Below are 19,595 nucleotides of genomic sequence, written 5' to 3' on the forward strand. Positions count from 1 at the left end.
TTTTTTAGCCTACGTAGCTGACCAACGCACCACGTGGGGAATTAGCTCAAATGGTAGAGCGCTCGCTTAGCATGCGAGAGGTAGCGGGATCGATGCCCGCATTCTCCAATATACTTCAACTTTTTAAGCCACAGACAAATAGTAGATCTGCAAAGCAACACATAGTAATTCCTTTTCATTTTAATTTTTCCATAATCTTCTTGTATCTCTATGGGTTTCATCTATTTACAGGATCACTTTCTGTAATCATGCCAGTAGGTGAAGGCTGTAATTTTTCCCTGGGTGTGAATGAGCGCTCTTTGTGCCATGATTAAAAAAATGAGAAATTTCATGAAATAACTCCCTGCAAGAAAATAGACTTTATTTGTCCTGCTTGCCAAAGTGTAATATTCTGCTTGATGCACGTTAAAGAAAAACTGTACAACGCTGTACAATGAATTGTATACATACAAAACCTCTGGATTTAAATCCCGAGATAGACATTAGGTAAGGTTTTCCAATTAACTCGTTAAGAGTTGATAACCTCTTTGTTAGGACATGTCCCTGAAGATTTCTCACACTGTGTCATTTATTATTAAATTGATCTACTTAAAAGAAGTAACCACATCATTACAAGTCCTTTGAGTACTCTAACTGATGGACTGTGTATATACTACATCACTTGTAATGATTAAAATAGCATCGCAAGATCTTTATGAGTCATGGAGGGTTATTGCTGCATGTTGGAGGAAGACAGATGGTAATAAAACAATGACATCATGACATTATTGCATGGTACATCTGTTTAGTTGAGGGTTCCTCTGCAGTTCTCGGCTCCACACAGGCAGGGGATCTTCTCATCCTCAATGGGGAATTTATAATCGTACGTGATCTCTTCGTTGACGCTGATCGGCTGGCGGGAATAGATGACTATTTTCTTTTTGGCTTCTACGGTGATGACCTTGGCATAGCAGTTTGGCTGAAAATATAGAGTAGAAACAATCTGATGATTAAAGACAAACTGATGAGATAAATTCTTTAGATAACCCATGATATCACTTTGATTTTTAACCAAAACACACAAACTCTGATCACCACTCACGTTACAGCTGTGGTTGATGAACCTGGCCAGGTTGCCGCACTTGGTGGCGTCAATGATGGTGTCCTGGTCGACACGGAACAGGTAGCTGCTGCCGATGCCTTCCTGCTCGTATCGCCTTTCACGCATGTCCGCTATCACCTGAGGAGGGCAGAGTTCAAATAACAGCAGCTCCAAAACAAGGCCACACAAGACTCAAACAAGGACGTTATTACAAATGGGCGAAAATGTTATGGGAATAAGATTAGGGTCAATAACTTCCAGTTTCTTTCAGACTCGGGAAGCAAGTTGTGTATGCAGTGTAGCTTTAAAACTAGCCAGGACTTTCATGGCGGCCAAAACATGGTTTTAGTGCTAAATAGTGTCTCACTTAGGTCGAAAATTGAATTTTCAGATAGGATCATATAACAGCATTTTCCATAAGACTTAATGCTTCTTATCTTCCGATCCATGATTAATTTTTGTAAACATGCATTCACTTCTATATTTTAACAAATAAAAAGAAACACATTTGCTAAATACAATTTCATGCCCTTTTATGTAGAGTCATTTTTCAATTCAGATCTTTCAAAGGTCTTAACTGTCATTTAGATGAAACCTGGCCAGTTAGGATTTAACATTAAAAAGACATTAACCTGAAAAAGTGTATTAGAAAAATGCTAAATTCTTAAGATAAGCATTGCAGATTTGATATGGTTACAGACACTACATATTTTTGGCTTTTTAAGATTTACCAAAGGCCAATTTAAGCAACAATTGTTACAGGTCATATGCTTCTAGAAGCTTACACCAATTTTAGTATCAATACCCATTAAAAATATGAATAATAAGCATTTAAAATGATTATTGTTTGCAGCGAGATAGTATAACACTTAAATATGACTAATTTTGGGGCACATATAAAGTCATCTCTCCAAAATGGCTGAAGTTAGCAACGTTAAATTTTTCGAGAAGCAAGATTGGTCACATCCATGTTGCATAAACTTCAGAAATATCTTCTTTATTATATGCATAAAATAAATTACATCAAGTCATTAAATATTTAATCATTTAGTCCATCCACGCTGCTGACACACAGGAATAAAGTTTGTGCGTGAGCATGCTTACACTATCATTCATCTCACCTGCCGGATGCTCTGACCCACATATTCGATCACCATTTCATCAGCGGCTATCGGCTCCTCTGCAAACAGTCCCCAGTCATGAATGCGACTTCTGCTGAAGCGCAGCCGCTTCTTACGGAACTGAAGTCAACAACAGTGAATTTATGCTTAGAAAAATTAACTAGATATGTTTTGTATATGTGTAAATTTGGATCTCAGGTACACCCTGGATGGAGGCTACAGTATCAAGTGTAGTGTGTAAAAAAACAAGCAACTGTTGTATTAATAAGACACTGTGTTCCAGGATTAAGACTTTAAATGGATGCGTGTCACACCTTCAGTTGGTTGAACTTGAGCAGGTCACTGTCGCAGCTGAAGGAGGAGAGCAGGCGGCGCTGTTCGGCTCGGAAATCTGACCCGGATCGGGACGACGAGGGAAGCTGAGCTGCAGCGTTCTTATACTATAGGAATAATAATAATAAAAAAATGTATATCATAATAATCATAAATAATAAACTAGAAGGTTTTAAGGTTTTAATTCTTTATTTCACTTTCAGATCCGTTACCATTTTTTATATATTTGTTTAGAGAGGCCTCAGTAATTCTATAAACTGCCTTTACTCACAACTCCCACCTGAGTGTCTGCAGTCAGGTCTCCCAAGGCACTGTGTGTGTGTCGGAGGTAGTGCAGTTTGTCCTTCTTGCTGATGACGTAGAATCCCTCAGAGCGTGCACACCCTGTCGTGTGATAGCGAACGCCTTTGGGCAATTTCGGTGGCCATTCGAGAGGAACGCTGCTAGGTGAGCTCAAGTCAAGGAACACACACGCTAGGGCTATCAAACTGCTTATGAATACTGCCTTGGATTTTTTGTCGCTATAACAAAATGCATTCAAATATTAAATCTTTAAGTTTATGCATAGGGTTTTAAAGTATATAACAAAACTGTAGCATTCAGAAGCGACTTTATAAATGAAAGCTACTCAAAATAAAAGTGTGTGTGAAAAAAATATAATAACTTAATAGGGGAAAAAAACATTTAAAGGTGAAATTTATTCCTGGATGAGGCCGCACACACCACTTACAGCCAGCAGAGGGCGACAGCAGGGGAAAACTCAGTGACTTTTCTGTGCTGATTAACCTGGATTGCCTGCACCTGCCAGGCAGGATATTTAAAGCCAGGTTCGGAAGCAGCTCATCATTGCTTCTTTGTAAAGGGGTGATAGGTAAGGTGGTGGTAAGCATTGGCCTCCCTGGTTGGACTAGATGAAGGGATGGGTAATGTATGTCAGGGTTTTGTTCGAGAGGGAAAAACAAAAAAGAAAAGGAGGTAAATAAAAAATTAGTAACAGTGCCTTTTATGATAAAAATTTACATTTATAGCATTTGGCAGACCCCCTCCAGAGCAACTTACATTATTTATGTCATTTTACATATGAGCATTTGAGGGTTAAGGGCCCAACTTGATGGTGATGAGGATCAAACCTTTGACCTTCCCGTCAGCAGGCCACTACCTTAACTACTGAGCTACCACCTACCTCGTATTTCTCAGTTGCAGGAACCTGTAACCATTTTGATATTTCATCTTTTCATATTTAGTAAAAAGAACTTAGTTACAGTACACCATTTTGGCATCTCCTATGTTTGGGGTGTACTGCTGTTTTACCAGACTTTGCATTGCTTCCTTTAATTTCAGGTGGTTTAAAAAATGGTTTAAAAGGCGAAACACTGATCACAACCCCTCCGATTGGTTGACGAAATGAGCAGCTCAATTTTTTTTCTAACACGTCTGATGCGCTGAAATGCCCCCCTGCCATGGATTGCCGCCCTACATGATTGCTATCAAATATTATATTAGAACAGAAATTCATAGTTTAATGGTTTACAAATTACATGAGACAATAAAATAAAATAAGCAATATGAAAATAAATATGTTTTATATGAAAAATTGTAAATATTAATCTTTTTTTAAATACAACATGTATACTTTTATATTGTTTATTTTATAATAAATTTAGTTTCTTCCAATTTTTTATTATGAAAAATATTTATTTTTATTATATATAAATATTTATTTCCATATTCATGACAAACACCTGAAAAATAAATGTGTTTCAAAATAAACATTATACAAGAATTTGTATTAACGCTCTTGACGGCTGTCTCGTGCCTAGAGTTTATTATAATAGTAATATCATATTTGATAATAATAAACCTATAAATTTATGCTCTAATATAATATTTGATAGCGATTATGTGGTGGGGGGGGGCAATCCATGGCAGGGGGGCATATATATATGCAAGATACTTTTCTTTTCCCACACGAGTCAGTCCGCGTCAGTGCTCTTTAACCAATCAGATGGGACCTGGAGCTAAGGCTAAATCCTGTTTACATGAAATAAACCTGCTTCCGTGCAGGTTCAAGCTTACGGACATGTTGCTATGACAACAAATGCGAGAAGCGCATCGAAGAACGAAACAATCCAAGATCAGGACAAATCCACAACAATCAAATCCAGCTGAGTTAGCGATGTACAGAGAACGGACCCCTGTTTAAAATTTTTTTTTTTTTTACATGTCGCCCTGCACCACCAGGGTATGGGTTTGATTCCTGTCCAGGCACAAGTCTCATCTCTGTTTGCATGTTTGGCCTCTGCATATACAAATCTAAAGCAAAATCTAAGTAATATTACGCCTACAGCTTAGACACATATTCTTAAAAAAAAACATGTTAACAGAGACAAAGGACAACCAGATAGCTAATCTATGTAAGGATATGAGGATGAGGAACCCAGTGTGTGCTTCGGAGCCAGTCGCAGGTGTTGTTTTGCAGCAGCATCCTCTCATATGAGGCCTTCAGGTGGCCAATCTCCTCCATGTTCACTCCTTTAGTCCAGACAGCATCGATCAGCAGCCTTTCTCTCCGTTTGGACCGAGGGGCAAACAAACCGGTGTGAGGCCACAACTTTCTCTTTCTCCATGGGTACAGTGGTACGGGTAGTCTCTGGTTCTCCAGTGGCCCCTGGTGAAGCCTGTTTTCTAATCGGTTCTCGAGTCCCTGCAGTGGCTTTTTGGCCTGTGCTGCTAATTCCCTGCTCAAATCTGGAGCTGTATCACACGATGGTGATTTAGTAAAATCATCCTTGTTTCGCCTGTTTCTCTGCAAGAGGATCATTCTCCTTTTACGTTGCATCTGTTCTCTTCTCTTCCTCAGGCGTGCAGCATTGAAACGTGCCAACCGATTTGTAGAGAATCTCGAATCTTGTGTCTCTGAACTTGAGGAATCAGAGGAGTAAGGAGAGGAGCTGGTGCTGTGGATGTGGATTTGGTGCGAACAGCGTGCCCGGTGACCTTGCGAATGTTCCCTTTGCTGAAACCTGACCTCACTGTCCTCAGAAGAAGGTGAGGACAGATTCGTGTCTCGTCCCGGAGTTCTGGGAATCCCGCATCCTCTGTGAGGTGATACAGACAGAAAGGAAGGAGAGAACGGGCTGTGCACCGCCAACCTGAGCACCGCATCTCGTGTAACGGTTGCTGTATGATGTATCTGATCCTCTCTGTTATTCCTGCCTGGTGTTTTAGGAGTTTCTTCATAGGCAGGATAAGTTGATGGGAGAGGAGGAGGGGATAAGTAGAGTGGTGGAGAGGGGGAAAGCTGGAAGCCTGTGGGAGATGGCGGAGGAAGGAGAGGAGGAGTAGGAGCCGGGGATAAAATAGGAGTTTCAGTGTCAGTTTCAAACCCTCCTCCAGGAGTACAGGGCAGTTCTACCTCATCGGCAGTAGGGGGCGAAAGCCTGTGCCTGATGACGAGCTCGGGCTCGCTTTCAGGGAGTGAGCCTGTTGGTGTGGGGGGTCTGAGGTTCCCCGAATCCTCGAGTAATTCATTTGCGTAGCCTGGATCGTCCAGTTCCGTCTCCAACCCCTCTTCTGTGAATATCAAAAATCATTTTTTTGGACCCCTCTGTGTGTGACCCTGTGTGTGTGTGTATTTTAATTAAGGAAACAGGTTTCATGTTGTGTTGGAGTTAACATAGTGTTAGTCATGTGAATCATACCAGTGAAGAACTCTCTATAAGCTGGCGATGGTGGACGCTGAAGCTCCAGCTCATGAGCTGAAGAAAGCAGAGCCGGGTCAGACAGCTCAAGTTTGTCAGACAAGTGCTGAATGACTGGGTCCTGGTAGCCGTAGCTGTGCAGGAACACTCGTACCCGCAGCTCTTCCTGTGGATCAGTGCCTGCAAAGGCTATCAATAAACGCAGTGAATAAAGGCATGTCCGACCTGAGACCTGCTGTGATACTACCTATGCTGTACAGATAACACTGATGAGGTTCGTAATCTCAATCTGAATCAACTAATCGTCCAATTGTGCTCACACAGAAAGACGCACCGTTTCTATAAACCTTTGGGTTGAATTAGATTTTCTCACCTAGCAGTGTGTCGTCTGGGTCACCACCGTGAGACATCGGAGCAGACGGAGTCAGAGGAGGGTCGAGTTCGTCCTCCGAGGAGTTCACAGAAGAAAGAGATACATATTCCTCGTCATCTTCGCCTGATGAGATCCAAATCTCCTCGACTGCTTGGACCTCTTTTGGAGCTTCAGATGATGGACCCTCTCCTTCGTCCTCATCGTTTTCCTGCGACTCCCCGCAGTCAGAGGAGTAACGGCTCTCATCAGAGGAGCTCGAGGCAGATCGTGATGAGTGCGTGGATTCGTAATCCATGATGGAGGAGGATTCTGATGACGCTATGCTTATTACCTCTGAGGAACAATTCCAATAAATGTTCTTCATATATAACTTCATGAATGTAACATCTGATATACTAAAAACTTGTATCTGTATTCAAAATTGCTCTCCTTTCATCACACATTTGCTAAGTGTGTGTATTGCCAGAGATTTAAATATATGTTTATGTAATAGATACTGTATTTTACTACCTTTGTCTGAGTGAGCTTCCTCCTCTCTCACAACTGAAAGCCTCCCGTCTCTAGCGTCTTCCTTCACTTCTAAAAATCTCCCCTTTTTCCCATCACCTTTGTCTTCTCCTTCATCATCATCATCATCATCATCTTCCTCCTCCTACCAGGAAACAAATTACTGATATGAGTTCTGTTATCTGATGAAACAAAAACACTTACCTTAGCTAGGTGTTTTGTACCTGATCAGTATTAAAAAAAAATGTTTTCTTGCTCTTTTCCTGTTTAGAACCCAACTCCTCTACGTTCCCATAGTTCTCCTCCTCCTCCTCCTCCTCTTCCTCATTCAGTTCTTCATCAGAGTCCTCATCACTTTCCAGCTCCAGAGGTCTGGCGTGACGCCGTTTCACCACAGGGCCTCCCTGATCTGTCTGGGGCTCTTCCACTTCTTCATCCTGCACGTTAGCCTCCAGACCTGCTTCTGAACATGACGACAAGTCATACATGAAAGTGACCAGATAAAACACACGGACACGTTTGTAATGGAATCAAAGATGTATGGATATTTAAAGAAAGTGAACTTCTTAATATATTTATATTATATATATATTTTTTTATTTATAAATAATTAGTTTTTAAAATAGTTTTTTTCAACTTATTTTATTGAATAGTGGTACCTTGGTATACAAACGCCACGTCTTAAGAATTTTCGCAAGAACTGAAATTTTGCAAGAAATTTGCCTCGTCATACGAGCGAATAAACCAAACGCCAGCTACGTCGATCGTACTAGTGTCAAGAGAAATCATAAGGTTAAGTAAAGTTTAATGTCTATTTTTGTCATATTTTACTTCATTTACATGCCTTTTCTAAATGTTTTGATTGTTTTTACTGTATATGCAAAAATATGATTACTGTGTTGGAAATTGGTAATATCTGTAATATTTTTGGGTGGCTGGAACAGATTATCCTATCCTATTTCTCTTTGGGAAAATGTATTTCATAATACAAAATTTCACCTTAAGAACTAAATTAAGAATTAAATTTGTATGCAAAGGTTCCACAGGATTTTTGTTCACAATACTGTACTGTACTGGTTCTGACCTGCTTCCTCTGAGAGTGTGTGGCCAGGTGAAGAGGAGGGACACGATGTTTTAGCCTCCACTGGATCCTCACCAGATAAATTCTTACGTTTCACCTAAATATAAAAGTAAAAAATAGCAATAATGGTAACAGGCATAATTTGACAAGAAAAATCTTAACTTGTTTGGATTTGCAACATCTTGTTTGTTTTGACACTTTGCCATGTGACCGAACAGATTTCATAGAGTTAATACCAATACTCCCTGGTTCTGAAAACACCCTTTTTCTCATTAGGTTATTGCAAGCACTGACTGCATATTTAGTCTATATACCAATTGCATAAAGCTGTGTAAATTGGACGATTGTTTTTTATTAATTTATTAATTTTATTATTTTTTTATTAATAGTGGTGCATTATTATTTAAAAAAGTAGTGTTTACCTTAAATGAAGGCAGTTTGAGGGCAGAGCGGAGGCCCAAACCCAGTCCTGAGCCTATTATTGCGCTATCAGACCCCACACTCTCGGTAGTCTGCCATGGTTGCAAAACTTTAAGCTTCACAGGTTCTTTCTCTTTACTTTCTCCAGATTTCACAGAAACCGTCAATACCTGGAGGCACACAATGAAAATATTTTCACCTTTTCCACAAATTTACATTTACATTTGGGCATTTGGCAGACGCTCTTATCCAGAGCGACTTACATTTTTATCTCATTACACATCTGAGCAGTTGAGGGTTAAGGGCCTTGCTCAAGGGCCCAACAGTGGCAACTTGGTGGTTGTGGGCTCTTCCGAACCGTAGTCCAATGCCTTAACCACTGAGCTACCCCTGGCCCCAAATAACATTGTTAAAATTGAATGCTCCTCTATGTAAGATTGATCTTCTGACCATTCGAAAATCAAGAACTGGCCACCATTGTGGTATGAATATAATATATCGTATATAATATAGCTATTTTACCTTAACTGAGTGTTCCTTCTCCTCCCACCATTGATCAAAGGCTGCAAAGGCAACACCTTCTACGATTCTGCGATGAATGTCTTTTTTCACTATGACCCTGAGTTCTGCAGCTACTGCGGCGAATACTCCATCCACCGTGGCCTTGTGGATCAACTCACTTACAGGTACGTAGCCTGGAGGAGGCACGGATGGGTCAAACACAGGCAAGAGCACAGGTGGCCAAGGAGCTCTGTAACCAGGGACAGTTGCTGAATTAAATGGTGCCTGTCTGGCTCCATCCGGACTTGGAAAGGGTGGTGGGGGAGGAAGAATGTTAAACGGAGGTGGAAAAACAGTGTGAGATTTCCCTTGGGTTATTCTGGTTGGGATAGGAAGAGGTACAGAAGGAGGAGGTGCATGAGTCCACCTTGGGGGCCTGTTCACTTGTCCCATGGGGATCTTTGGTGGCAGGCAAAAAGGCAAAGGATGTCCAGTGAGCTTAGGAGGAGGAGAAGTCATTTGAAGTGGTACAGGGGGCAATAAGGGAGCCGAAGGTCCACACATAGGAGGCAGAACTGTGGGGGGTAGGGTAGGAAAGCATAGTGGAGGTGGAGGTAGGAGAACCGGAGGAGGAGGCACTGGAAACACAGGAGGAGCAGGTGAAGAGCAGGTCCCAGGTCCAATGGGCTTCTCTGATGTTTGTCCTTCTCTTAAGGACAGCTTATTCTGTAAGTGGCATAAAAACATTTACTTGACAAGATATTACAAGACATCACAAAATTAGGATAACAATATGGAATTTTAGAATTTTGTATCTAATGACCTTTTCTGCATAATAACACCAAAATAGCAGCAATATTTCATGTTTTTACCAGAAAAATCCCCAGTTCCATTTAAGTAAAACATATAGAACAGGCAACACTGACAAGAAGGAGTTTTTACCGTAGATGACTGGTGAGAAGGTTGCTGAGCTGGCCGTGTAGTTGAAATGACAGGTATCTTGGACAGAGGTTCATTACATGGTTGAGGCTCCTCTCCTTCTTCTGCTGAGTCCGGAAGAGGAAAAGGACTCACATCTTCAAAATCCAATGGAATGTTTGATAAGGTTTGCTGTGTGGAACTACAGTGACCTGAATCTGCAGGAAAGTTTAATGTAGGTGCAGCATCAGGGGATTGAGGAGAAGGGGGACCAGATTCGGAGAACAGTTGAGAAATGTTTACAGAAACCCAATCTCCTGAGTTTGAGTTCTCCTCATTCTCTTCTGACTCTGAACCCTGGTTGCCCAGGAGCATCTTGATACGAGAGTCCAGGCTGCTTGGAGCTGGTTCTGGAGGAAGAGACCCTGCTGATGGGCTTTTCTCTGGCTCAGAGGAGACACACTGTTCTGGGGTTTGTGGTTTTACAGCCGTGTCCTCGTGTTGTACCTCAGACACATGAGGAGATGAGTGAACGATGTTATGAGGTGTTTTTTGAAGACCATCCCCTAGTGACTCGGAGCACAATGTTTGTATTTGGCACAAATTACCCCTCTGGGATGCTGATGGAATTGGTTCCTTGTTCATATTTCCTGTAGGTGCTTCCATGGCTGTTTGTCCTGTAGGTGCATTTGTGCTGCTACTATTACTTTGGATAAGAGGTACCAGAGACTTATTTTGCTGTGTCTGAGCAGCTGAAGGTCCTTGAAATGTAACTAGAGGCACTAGGTTGGTGGTGCATCCAGAGCGATAGTGAGATCTGTTGAATCCAGGCCTGTGCACATAGCGATGCTCCAGCCTACGGTTATAAGCGTTTTGGTATTTAGTGCCCCAAGTCTGATCCCTGTGTCCACCTTGAGGAGCCCTGATAACTTTGTGGATCTGGCCTCCTGCTACCATGTGCCCTTTGGAGGTCCGGGGAAATTGAGTAATGCTAAATAAAGACCCTTGCCTAGTATTTGGTGTTTGTGGTGTTAACTGGACAAGGTGAGGATTGTGATGTGTAGGTTGGGATTCAGAAATGTTGAATGGTATCGAATGTAGGAGGCTTTTTGCAGCATTCACATCAATGGTCGTATCCATTGTGTTTGTACTGCCCTCACAGTGTGGTGGGGTTCCTGGATTACTATGAGACATAGGCGAGCCATGTGGAGTGTCCTGCCAGAAACTACATGGAGTGTCCTGATGCATACTGGAATAGGCGGTGTCCATGGACATTGGGGTGGAGCAATCAAATGGGGTGGAGCCAAGGATCACAGAAGATGAAGACAGAAACCCGTGAGACAGGCGCTTCACCAGATCAAACTCCTGCATGGAATAAAGTTGAAAAGCTTCAACAATTACTTTGTCTCATGTTATACAAATGAAAAAGGATATAAGTACCACTAATGAAGAGTAAAGGTGGGACTAACGATGCTTTTCCTTTTGTTCATGCAGAAATTCATTCCTATTCAGGATGGTGGAACAACAGCTGCAACCTTTTAACCACATTCTCCTTTAATTTTGTCAATGCCTGACTAGTACTGTAGCTATTTCTCCTCTAATATGCAACAACTAACAAACAGATGATGAACACTGACTTAAATATAACACTTAGAGACCCTATAAGATATGTATCTATTATTATGTAATCCTGTGATTAAAATGAACACAATTTGTGAGATATTTTGCATTTATGTATTTTGTATTTGACAGTACTCATTTTTGCTAGATACTCATGCCTGTCACACTTACATTGTGTGAGTCAGAGCTGTAAGTGGGTGACTGAGGTCCCCAGGCCTCTTCCCCTAAAGGAAGAGTAAAGGGTGTATACAGTCCACTGACAAGCAGCTGGAAATATCGCATCCTCTTCTCTCCTGGAAGCAGAGAATTAAACAGAATATTATAATTATAATACCATTTCGACTGCATCTTTTATGATTTCTTTCAGTTGTTTAACCTGTAAAATGTCTTTTTTGGATAAGCCTTTCCTTTAAAAATCTGACTCTGGTTACAATTTTCATACCCCTTGGGTCCAACTCCACGTGAATGCTGTTTCCCATAACTGAAGTGTTGTGAAGTTTTCGGACCGCGTCACTGGCCCCTCGGACAGTTTCAAAAATGATTTTAGCTATTCCCAAATGTTTCTTGTTCTTGGGATTGTACAAAACCTCCACTTCTTGGATTTGACCAAACTTTCGGCACATGTCTGTTAAGAACGATGCCTTGATGTTGTCATTCAGCCTGGCAAACGTCACCTCCCTTGGTGGCCCAACGTAATGCTCGTCAATCTAAAAAAAAAAAAAAACAATTCACTAGTTAATTGGTCGTTCATTCATATTTATTATTAATAAACCAATAATAAACTAGTGATATCCAATGAAACTAGTATGAATTTGCTGCTATTACCTTGAACTTGGGAATCGGAAGACTTGTCTCTTTAAACTTGGTCCAAAAGCGAGCAATCCTGGGGTCTCTGACTTCTGGTGGATGAAATCCAGGATTCTGTGGAAAACAGGGCACATTCTTTTCTGATATTATTTGCTTATCAGAACCCGCTCTCCAACCTGCACCACATGATGTTATAATATTTATAAGAGCCCTAACACAGGGCTTCTGAGGGGGGTCAACGAAATAGGAGTTTGTGAGAGGAACAGGGAGACCATCACGTTTGGAGGTGTAAGATTATTAATTAGGGAAATCAAAAGGAAACGAATGAAAACTGAAAACACATAATAAACACAGCTCCGTCATCCATCTGTGAGAGAACAGAGGGAGCTCTGAAAACTAAAATTAAAAACCTTTGATTCTTTCGGGCCCTATGCCCTTACTGAGGATTTATACGAGAGACTTTTGTGTTTTATACAGTACATAACCTGAAAGCGAACACATAAAGGATAGCATTGCTGCTCTCTCTCTTTCTCTCTCTCTCTTTGTCTCTTTCTTGCCCGCATCTTAGGAAGACAGAGGCTGGTTCTTTGACTTTATGCGCGCTTTGTCTTTTTCATTGGTCTTTTACATTACTGGTGCTACCTAAATGATCTCACAAAGTGTGGAGATATCAGGACCCTTAAATAGACACGCCACTAGGTGTAGCGTGTCCACACTGATTGCCTTGCGGCGATGTTCCCTGGCATCTGCATGTCTAGATGACCATGCATCTGCGTGGGGTAGCAGCCTAATTTATTGATTTAAACTCTGTTGCAAATTTCCACAACACCGGCCAGGGAGACAAACGGGATGATGGAAGGAAGCAGACTAACTGGAATGCCCAGTCCCACAGTTAGCCTACCGCTAATAAAATTTCGATGAGAGCGTCCGTTCGGGCTCTCCAGATCCTGGCACAACCACACACTCCTGGGCTGAACCTCGTCTGTGGCTTGCTGCACCACGTGTGTCGCTTGCCCTCTGGGGGCCCCATAGGCCGATGCACTGAGAGGCAAGCCTGGCGACTCCTATCTGCATGGGCTCTATCATGTCTTCCAGCTCTAGGTCTAAATCAGGGGCAGGATGTTTCACTCTCAGACTGTTTATATGGACAGAGGTGAGGCTTCGCACCTATAGCCAGAGAAGCAGAGGATCTCTATAGCAGAGAAACCATAAATGCAGCCTTTCGGGGAAATTGGGAATTTTGCTGCTCGAATATTAGTGAGCACTGCAGGAAAAAGGCATTGCACCTCTCTGGCTCGCAACAATGGTGGAGCTCTGGAAACTAACAAGAAAAACTTATGATCCTCCCGGGGCCTATGCCCTTAGCGAGGATTTATACCGATTTATACAGATTTACAAGGTTCTGCCCTGCCTGATTAAAGTTTGTAAGGTTTTTTGCGAGACCCGCGTCTTTACCTTATTTATTTACAAAATTATTCTGGCTTGTGTCTTTTTTATTATTCGCTACATATAAATCATAAATAACAATGGGACAAAGAAAACTAAAACAAGTACAGTATTAACTGTCTTCTGGAAAAATTCCCTATAAATATTAACACTACCATGAAAGAAATTTAAAATATTTAAGGATATGATACAAATTTTGTTGATATTACTGGTAACAGTATATGATAGCATAGCAGTCATTTTATTTCACTGTAAATAAATATTTTAAAACATAATTCAGACAGATTTCGATTATTGACATATACACCAAAACATTCTACCATATGAAACTAATTTGCTTTTTTTTTGTTCAAGTTTTTATATATCAAATGATGGTTTTTTTTTTTTGTATCAATAAGTCCTTAACTGTAACTTTCTTTTAAAGGAAAACAGACATGCTGACACTGAAGACTGCCGTAAAGGTTCACCACATCAAAAAAAGTTTTTTTGTTATTTGTTGATGAATAACATGTTTATATTTGCCTTATTATTACACTTTAATTACATGTAAAGCCCAGCATAGAACTCCCTGTGATTTAGCCGTTACTATAGTAATCACAACATATTCAAACAACTGCACTAAAATAAATAGTGATTTGCCTTGCACTTAATCAACACTTCCTAACCAGTCCTGATTTGAGAATTCAACATCATTTTGGCAAAAAATTAATAGCTTAGTTTTGAATATTGGTTTTTGTGCTCATTTGGTCACATGACCTGTTGCTAGAGAGTGGGGTCTTTTGCAAGTCAATGACTTTAGTGATATGCATCATATTTTTTTCAAGGTAAAGTAAAAATACATTGTGTTTAAAATATTAACAAAAGTAGGTATTGAGTAAATTTAGATATTGAATCAAATGAAGTTGATTAAGTCAACTAAAAACAAAAGTGTTTTTATCAAGTTGAATTAAAGCTACACTTTAAATGCTATTAAAGACAATAAACAGTTTGATGTTGTATAAAAGCAGCAATGTTTATGTGAATAACATACAATAGAAATTTAAATTAACAAAGAAATAAAAGTTAAACTGAGTGCTTTGTGACAGTTTGTGGAAACCCAGCCTTATGTCAACCATATCAGAGTCAACCTGGTTAGCAGTGCTCTGTTTAGATTAGATTTGCCTAAGTCATTAGAACACCTCCACCTGCCAAATAAATCATTGTAAATGTAAATACCTTGTTTTGTGGTCTTCTGCCGTATGGACGGATTAAAGCCTAAGCATAACGATGTGGTTTAGCACCTGAGGGATGTCATGGCTCAGGGAAACTCAAGTAAATTCCTGCTTTCCCTCTGGATTATTCCCATTGGAAAAAACAGCGTATGTGGCATGGATTTGGAAATGAATCATGGTGGTGGTGCAGTGAGTGATTTCAATTGTTTGAGCATGTTGATGTTTATGGTCTTTATACTTGCATCTATTTGTAAAGGCTATATTAATACAACCCTGATGGTCAGGAAGCTTTATATTCTGCTGTTTTTTTTTTTTTTTCTTACTTGATAACTGGCGAAACATATAATCTAAAAGGAATGTCAGTTAAAACTCACAGGTGTGCTGAAATGCAGTCCATCATAGCGATACAGCTTTTCCTTTCCACCATCTAACAATGGATCAACAAGCAATTTGTAGCTGCTCCAGTTCAGTGTTCTTTCTGCTTCCGACTCGATGCATTCTGTATTCAGTTGGGGAGAAAGGTTAATGGAACACTGATGCTGATCGATAAGACAATTAGAAGCCTTGAAACTAAATATGAGGTGTGAGTTGATAGCACTACCCACACTATAACAATTATTAACTAGTAATGTAACCATTGTTACAACATGATATCTAACATTAAAAACCCGATTTAAGTAGAAGAATACAATTTTCTGTACACAGCTTGAGGATGGCTGTAACAACTATAGTATGCAATAAACATTTAAAGCAAAAAGCATTCAAACTAATGGTCTCTATTAGCATTTTTCTTGGTGTTTTTGTCCATTGTCATTTTGTTTTTGTGTGCATTCAATCATAAAGATAGAAACACCAGCTAATAGTAAACATGCTGCTAAAACTCAATACACTTAATATGTAGGACAATATATGTAGCGAATATTTTTCTTATTAATTATAGTGTACCTACAGTAGTAGATGACCAATCAATTTCTGCTCTTTGAACAAATTTTAATAATCAAATTAGGAGTCATATAGACTGACTAACTCCTAGTGGCTTCTATTAATAATATACTGTATACAATATTCAATATATAACCTACAGTAAATATATACAATATAAAAAAAACTGTTTTCTATATTAAAAAAGGTAAATGGTGATTCATTTTAAGCAGATTTGAAAAATAAAGAAAGACAAGCAACACTGCAAAACCTGATTCTGTAAATATTAGACATTTATGTTTGCCATAAAACATTGGTATATTTTTGATGTATGCCTCAATATACCTATACTGTTCAGCAATAACATTATGGCCACCTGCTTAACAGTGAGTAGGTCCCCCCTTTTCCTACCATAACAGTGATGCACTGTTTGTTCTGACACCTTTCTATCACAACCAGCATTCATCTTTTAATTCACAATTTGATTGCAGCTCTTGTAGGATGTTTCCTTCCTGGAACCAATCAAAATTGGTTCCAGGAAGAAAAACCGGTGAACTGGCCAAGGCTTACTGATGCACATGGGGAGTAAAGGCTGGCCCGTGTAGTCAGATCCAATAGAAGCGCAAGTGTAGAGGGTTGTGATGGAAAGGTGTCAGAACACACAGTGCATCACTGCTACCGTGGCAGAAGTGGGGACCTACTCATTATTAAGCAGAAGGTCATAATGTTATGGATGATCGGGGTATACCTTACAATAAATATGCTATATAGAAACTTATAACAATAGAGATTTATATATTGAGAAAGATAAAGGATAATTAATTTAAAGCAGGTTTACAACACAGAGAGAAAAAGAAAAACCTGATTCTGTAAATATTAGCCTATAAAAAGCCTTTCCTCTAAGCTTTACTCTTACTGGCATTAAACTTTGGTGTATTTCTGATGTATGCCTATGTCCAGATGCCTTACGACAATACCTATGTTAGTATTTAGGATATAAAGGTGTTTATTATATAAGGCCTGGTAAAAAAAAATAAAAATGGCCGACAGTATTAACACCATCCAAGATGTAGCTATTAATCACTGCAATGGATTATGCAACTGGATATTAATATTACACCAAAAACGGACGTTTAGGATTAATCTGTAACTGTATATGTTATGATTACATAAAAAAATAATTTAGACTACAGTAAACGGGCAGTAAGTGAGTAACCATGTCGGATGTGACTGCTCCAGGCCACAGCATCCCTTACCGTTATCTCCCTGTGCCTCCTTCTCGCCGCTTTCGCTCATCATTTGCACTCATTGTACAGTGTTATTAACAGCTGCTTCGCTTTCAAATCAAACTCTCACACTTACAAACGGACAGATTTATTCTTCGTGTCGCTGTTTCTGAGCTGCATTGTTGCCGCTTTGCGTTCTCCCGAGGGATACACCTGCATCACAACAAGTGGGAGTCACCTGGCGCCCCGCCTTACAGGTGCTTCACCCTGCGAGTGCGCTGCATCCGGGGTTGCCAGATTGGACACTTATACCCTTTACCACTGTACAGGCTTCGGGCTAATAATAAAATATAAACAAATATTAGTCGTTGATTTATTTACAGATTCATACTCGTGTATGTTTATAGAACATGTTACGAATGTACTTTTATGAATTTGCAACCCTAAATCGGGACGAGTAAGAAGGATTTGAAACCGTTATCATTAGGTAAAAGAGCATCATCCATTACAATCTGGCGAGGACCGTGAAAAGTACTACGTCACCAAGTTTTGTAGCGTTTTGACCAATCACATGAAGTTATAAGGCGGAAGTTGGATGGAGATGAAGAAACTTAATATACATTTATTTATTTATTTATAAGACAAAAAAAGAGAAAGAAAACAAGTAATTAGTTTGAGCTCTTTATTAATTAATGTTTTAACTTCTTATTTAGCTATCAGCTAGACTAGTTTAAGCGAACCAGCTACCTTGATAACCTGTAGCCTAGGTAACCACGACCGTTGCTTGGTAACAGGCAGACGTGCAGTCGGAAGTCCTTATACCGGAAGTACAAAAATATTTGGGAATTATTGTTATCTATACTACCATCACCACAACCACCACCACCACCACTACTACTACTACTACTACTACTAATAATGATAATAATCTAAATAATAATAATAATAATAATAATAATAAAATTATTTACAATAAAATAAAATAATGAATAAGCACAAACTTTGTTAAACCTTTGTACAGATGTTGCAGAAGTAACATCTGAGGTAAGAATAGACAAACAAATTAATTTTCTTAGTGTTTACTGCAAATAATGCTCACAAATGAAAAAATATATTTTGCTTAATCTAACCTTACATCTAATACTTATTAATATAATAATAATAATAATAATAATAATAATAATAATAATAATAATAAAATGTAACAAGCATTCATTTACCTTCTATACCACTTACTCAATGTACAGGCCACTCAGATCGTTAGGATCGAGTCAGTTAGAAATACAGAAATAAATATTTTGAGTTCACACAAAACAAACGGATTCCACTTTTAGCTATTCTGCTGCCCGCAGTTGGAACCAGGTTCCAGAACAGATCAGGTGTGTTAAAACATTTAAATCTAGACTTAATACTCATCTTTTTAGCTGTGCATTTATTGAACGAGCACTGTGCTACATCCGAACTGACTGCACTGTATTTTATGTTTTATTTTGATTCTAAATCAAATTTTAAATAGTTTTAAAAGTTTCATTGCAAACAGTTTTTATTTGTGTTTTAAATAAAATTTAAAATAATTTAAAAAGTTTTATTGCTATTATTTTCTATTTCATTTTATGATTATTTTCTTCTCTTTTATGTAAGGCACTTGCATTTGTGTATGAAATGTGCTATACCAATAAACCTACCTTGGAGTCTATTCCAGGAAACATCCATCTATTGGAGGGCACATACGCACACATACACACACCAGACAATTTGGGAACGTCAATAAGTCTAATCTGCATGTTTTTGGACTGGGGGAGGAAATCGGAGTACTGGAGGAAACAAAACCAAGCAACCAAGTAGTGAAGTAGAAGTAAAAAGTTACTCAAGTAAAATACAGATACATGGAAACTGAACTTAGTTTCTTTTTACTTCTGGTTGCATGTAAATAAGTATGCGCTAGCTGGCAAGGACTTTTTGTTATTTTTTAGCATGTAAGTGTTTAGAAACATGGAGAGAGAAAATTAAATAGTACACTGTATGTTTCTGTGGGCTGGTGTATGGTGCATGGTTAAGTTTTACATTTCAAAGCAAAGGTGTAGAGTATTAGTAGTACACCACAAAAACTACGAACCATTCTGGTTATGTAATGCAACACCATGCAGAAACGTATAAGTAGAAAGTACAAATATTTGTTGTAGAATTTAATTGAGTAAAATGTTTTTACTTAGTATTCACCAATAAAAAGACAAATACATGAAATATGGACTAAATTACAGCAATGAGGTGAATGTACTTACCTTATTCTATTTGATAACTGGATCAAAATATAACCAGCTTAATAAA

The 19,595-nt window shown here is 39.2% G+C and overlaps 1 protein-coding gene across 1 annotated transcript; it reads right to left on the reverse strand.

Annotated features, from left to right (window-relative positions):
• Positions 1-424: 424 nt before the first annotated feature.
• On the reverse strand, positions 425-17,467 carry setd1bb (SET domain containing 1B, histone lysine methyltransferase b). Its single transcript, XM_053504287.1, has 19 exons — positions 17,298-17,467; positions 15,495-15,619; positions 12,482-12,577; positions 12,099-12,363; positions 11,828-11,949; positions 10,061-11,401; positions 9,140-9,844; positions 8,620-8,787; positions 8,201-8,294; positions 7,341-7,579; positions 7,120-7,255; positions 6,610-6,942; positions 6,237-6,416; positions 4,960-6,108; positions 2,816-2,982; positions 2,517-2,642; positions 2,203-2,322; positions 1,082-1,219; positions 425-958 (listed from the first exon to the last, which is right to left on the reverse strand). The coding sequence occupies exons 1-19, from the start codon at positions 17,338-17,340 to the stop codon at positions 785-787; spliced, it is 5,721 nt and encodes a 1,906-aa protein (XP_053360262.1). The 5' UTR covers positions 17,341-17,467; the 3' UTR covers positions 425-784.
• Between the last annotated feature and the right edge of the window lie 2,128 nt (positions 17,468-19,595).

This window comes from Clarias gariepinus, chromosome 9 (genome assembly GCF_024256425.1).
Source record: "Clarias gariepinus isolate MV-2021 ecotype Netherlands chromosome 9, CGAR_prim_01v2, whole genome shotgun sequence".
NCBI classification, from domain to species: domain Eukaryota; kingdom Metazoa; phylum Chordata; class Actinopteri; order Siluriformes; family Clariidae; genus Clarias; species Clarias gariepinus.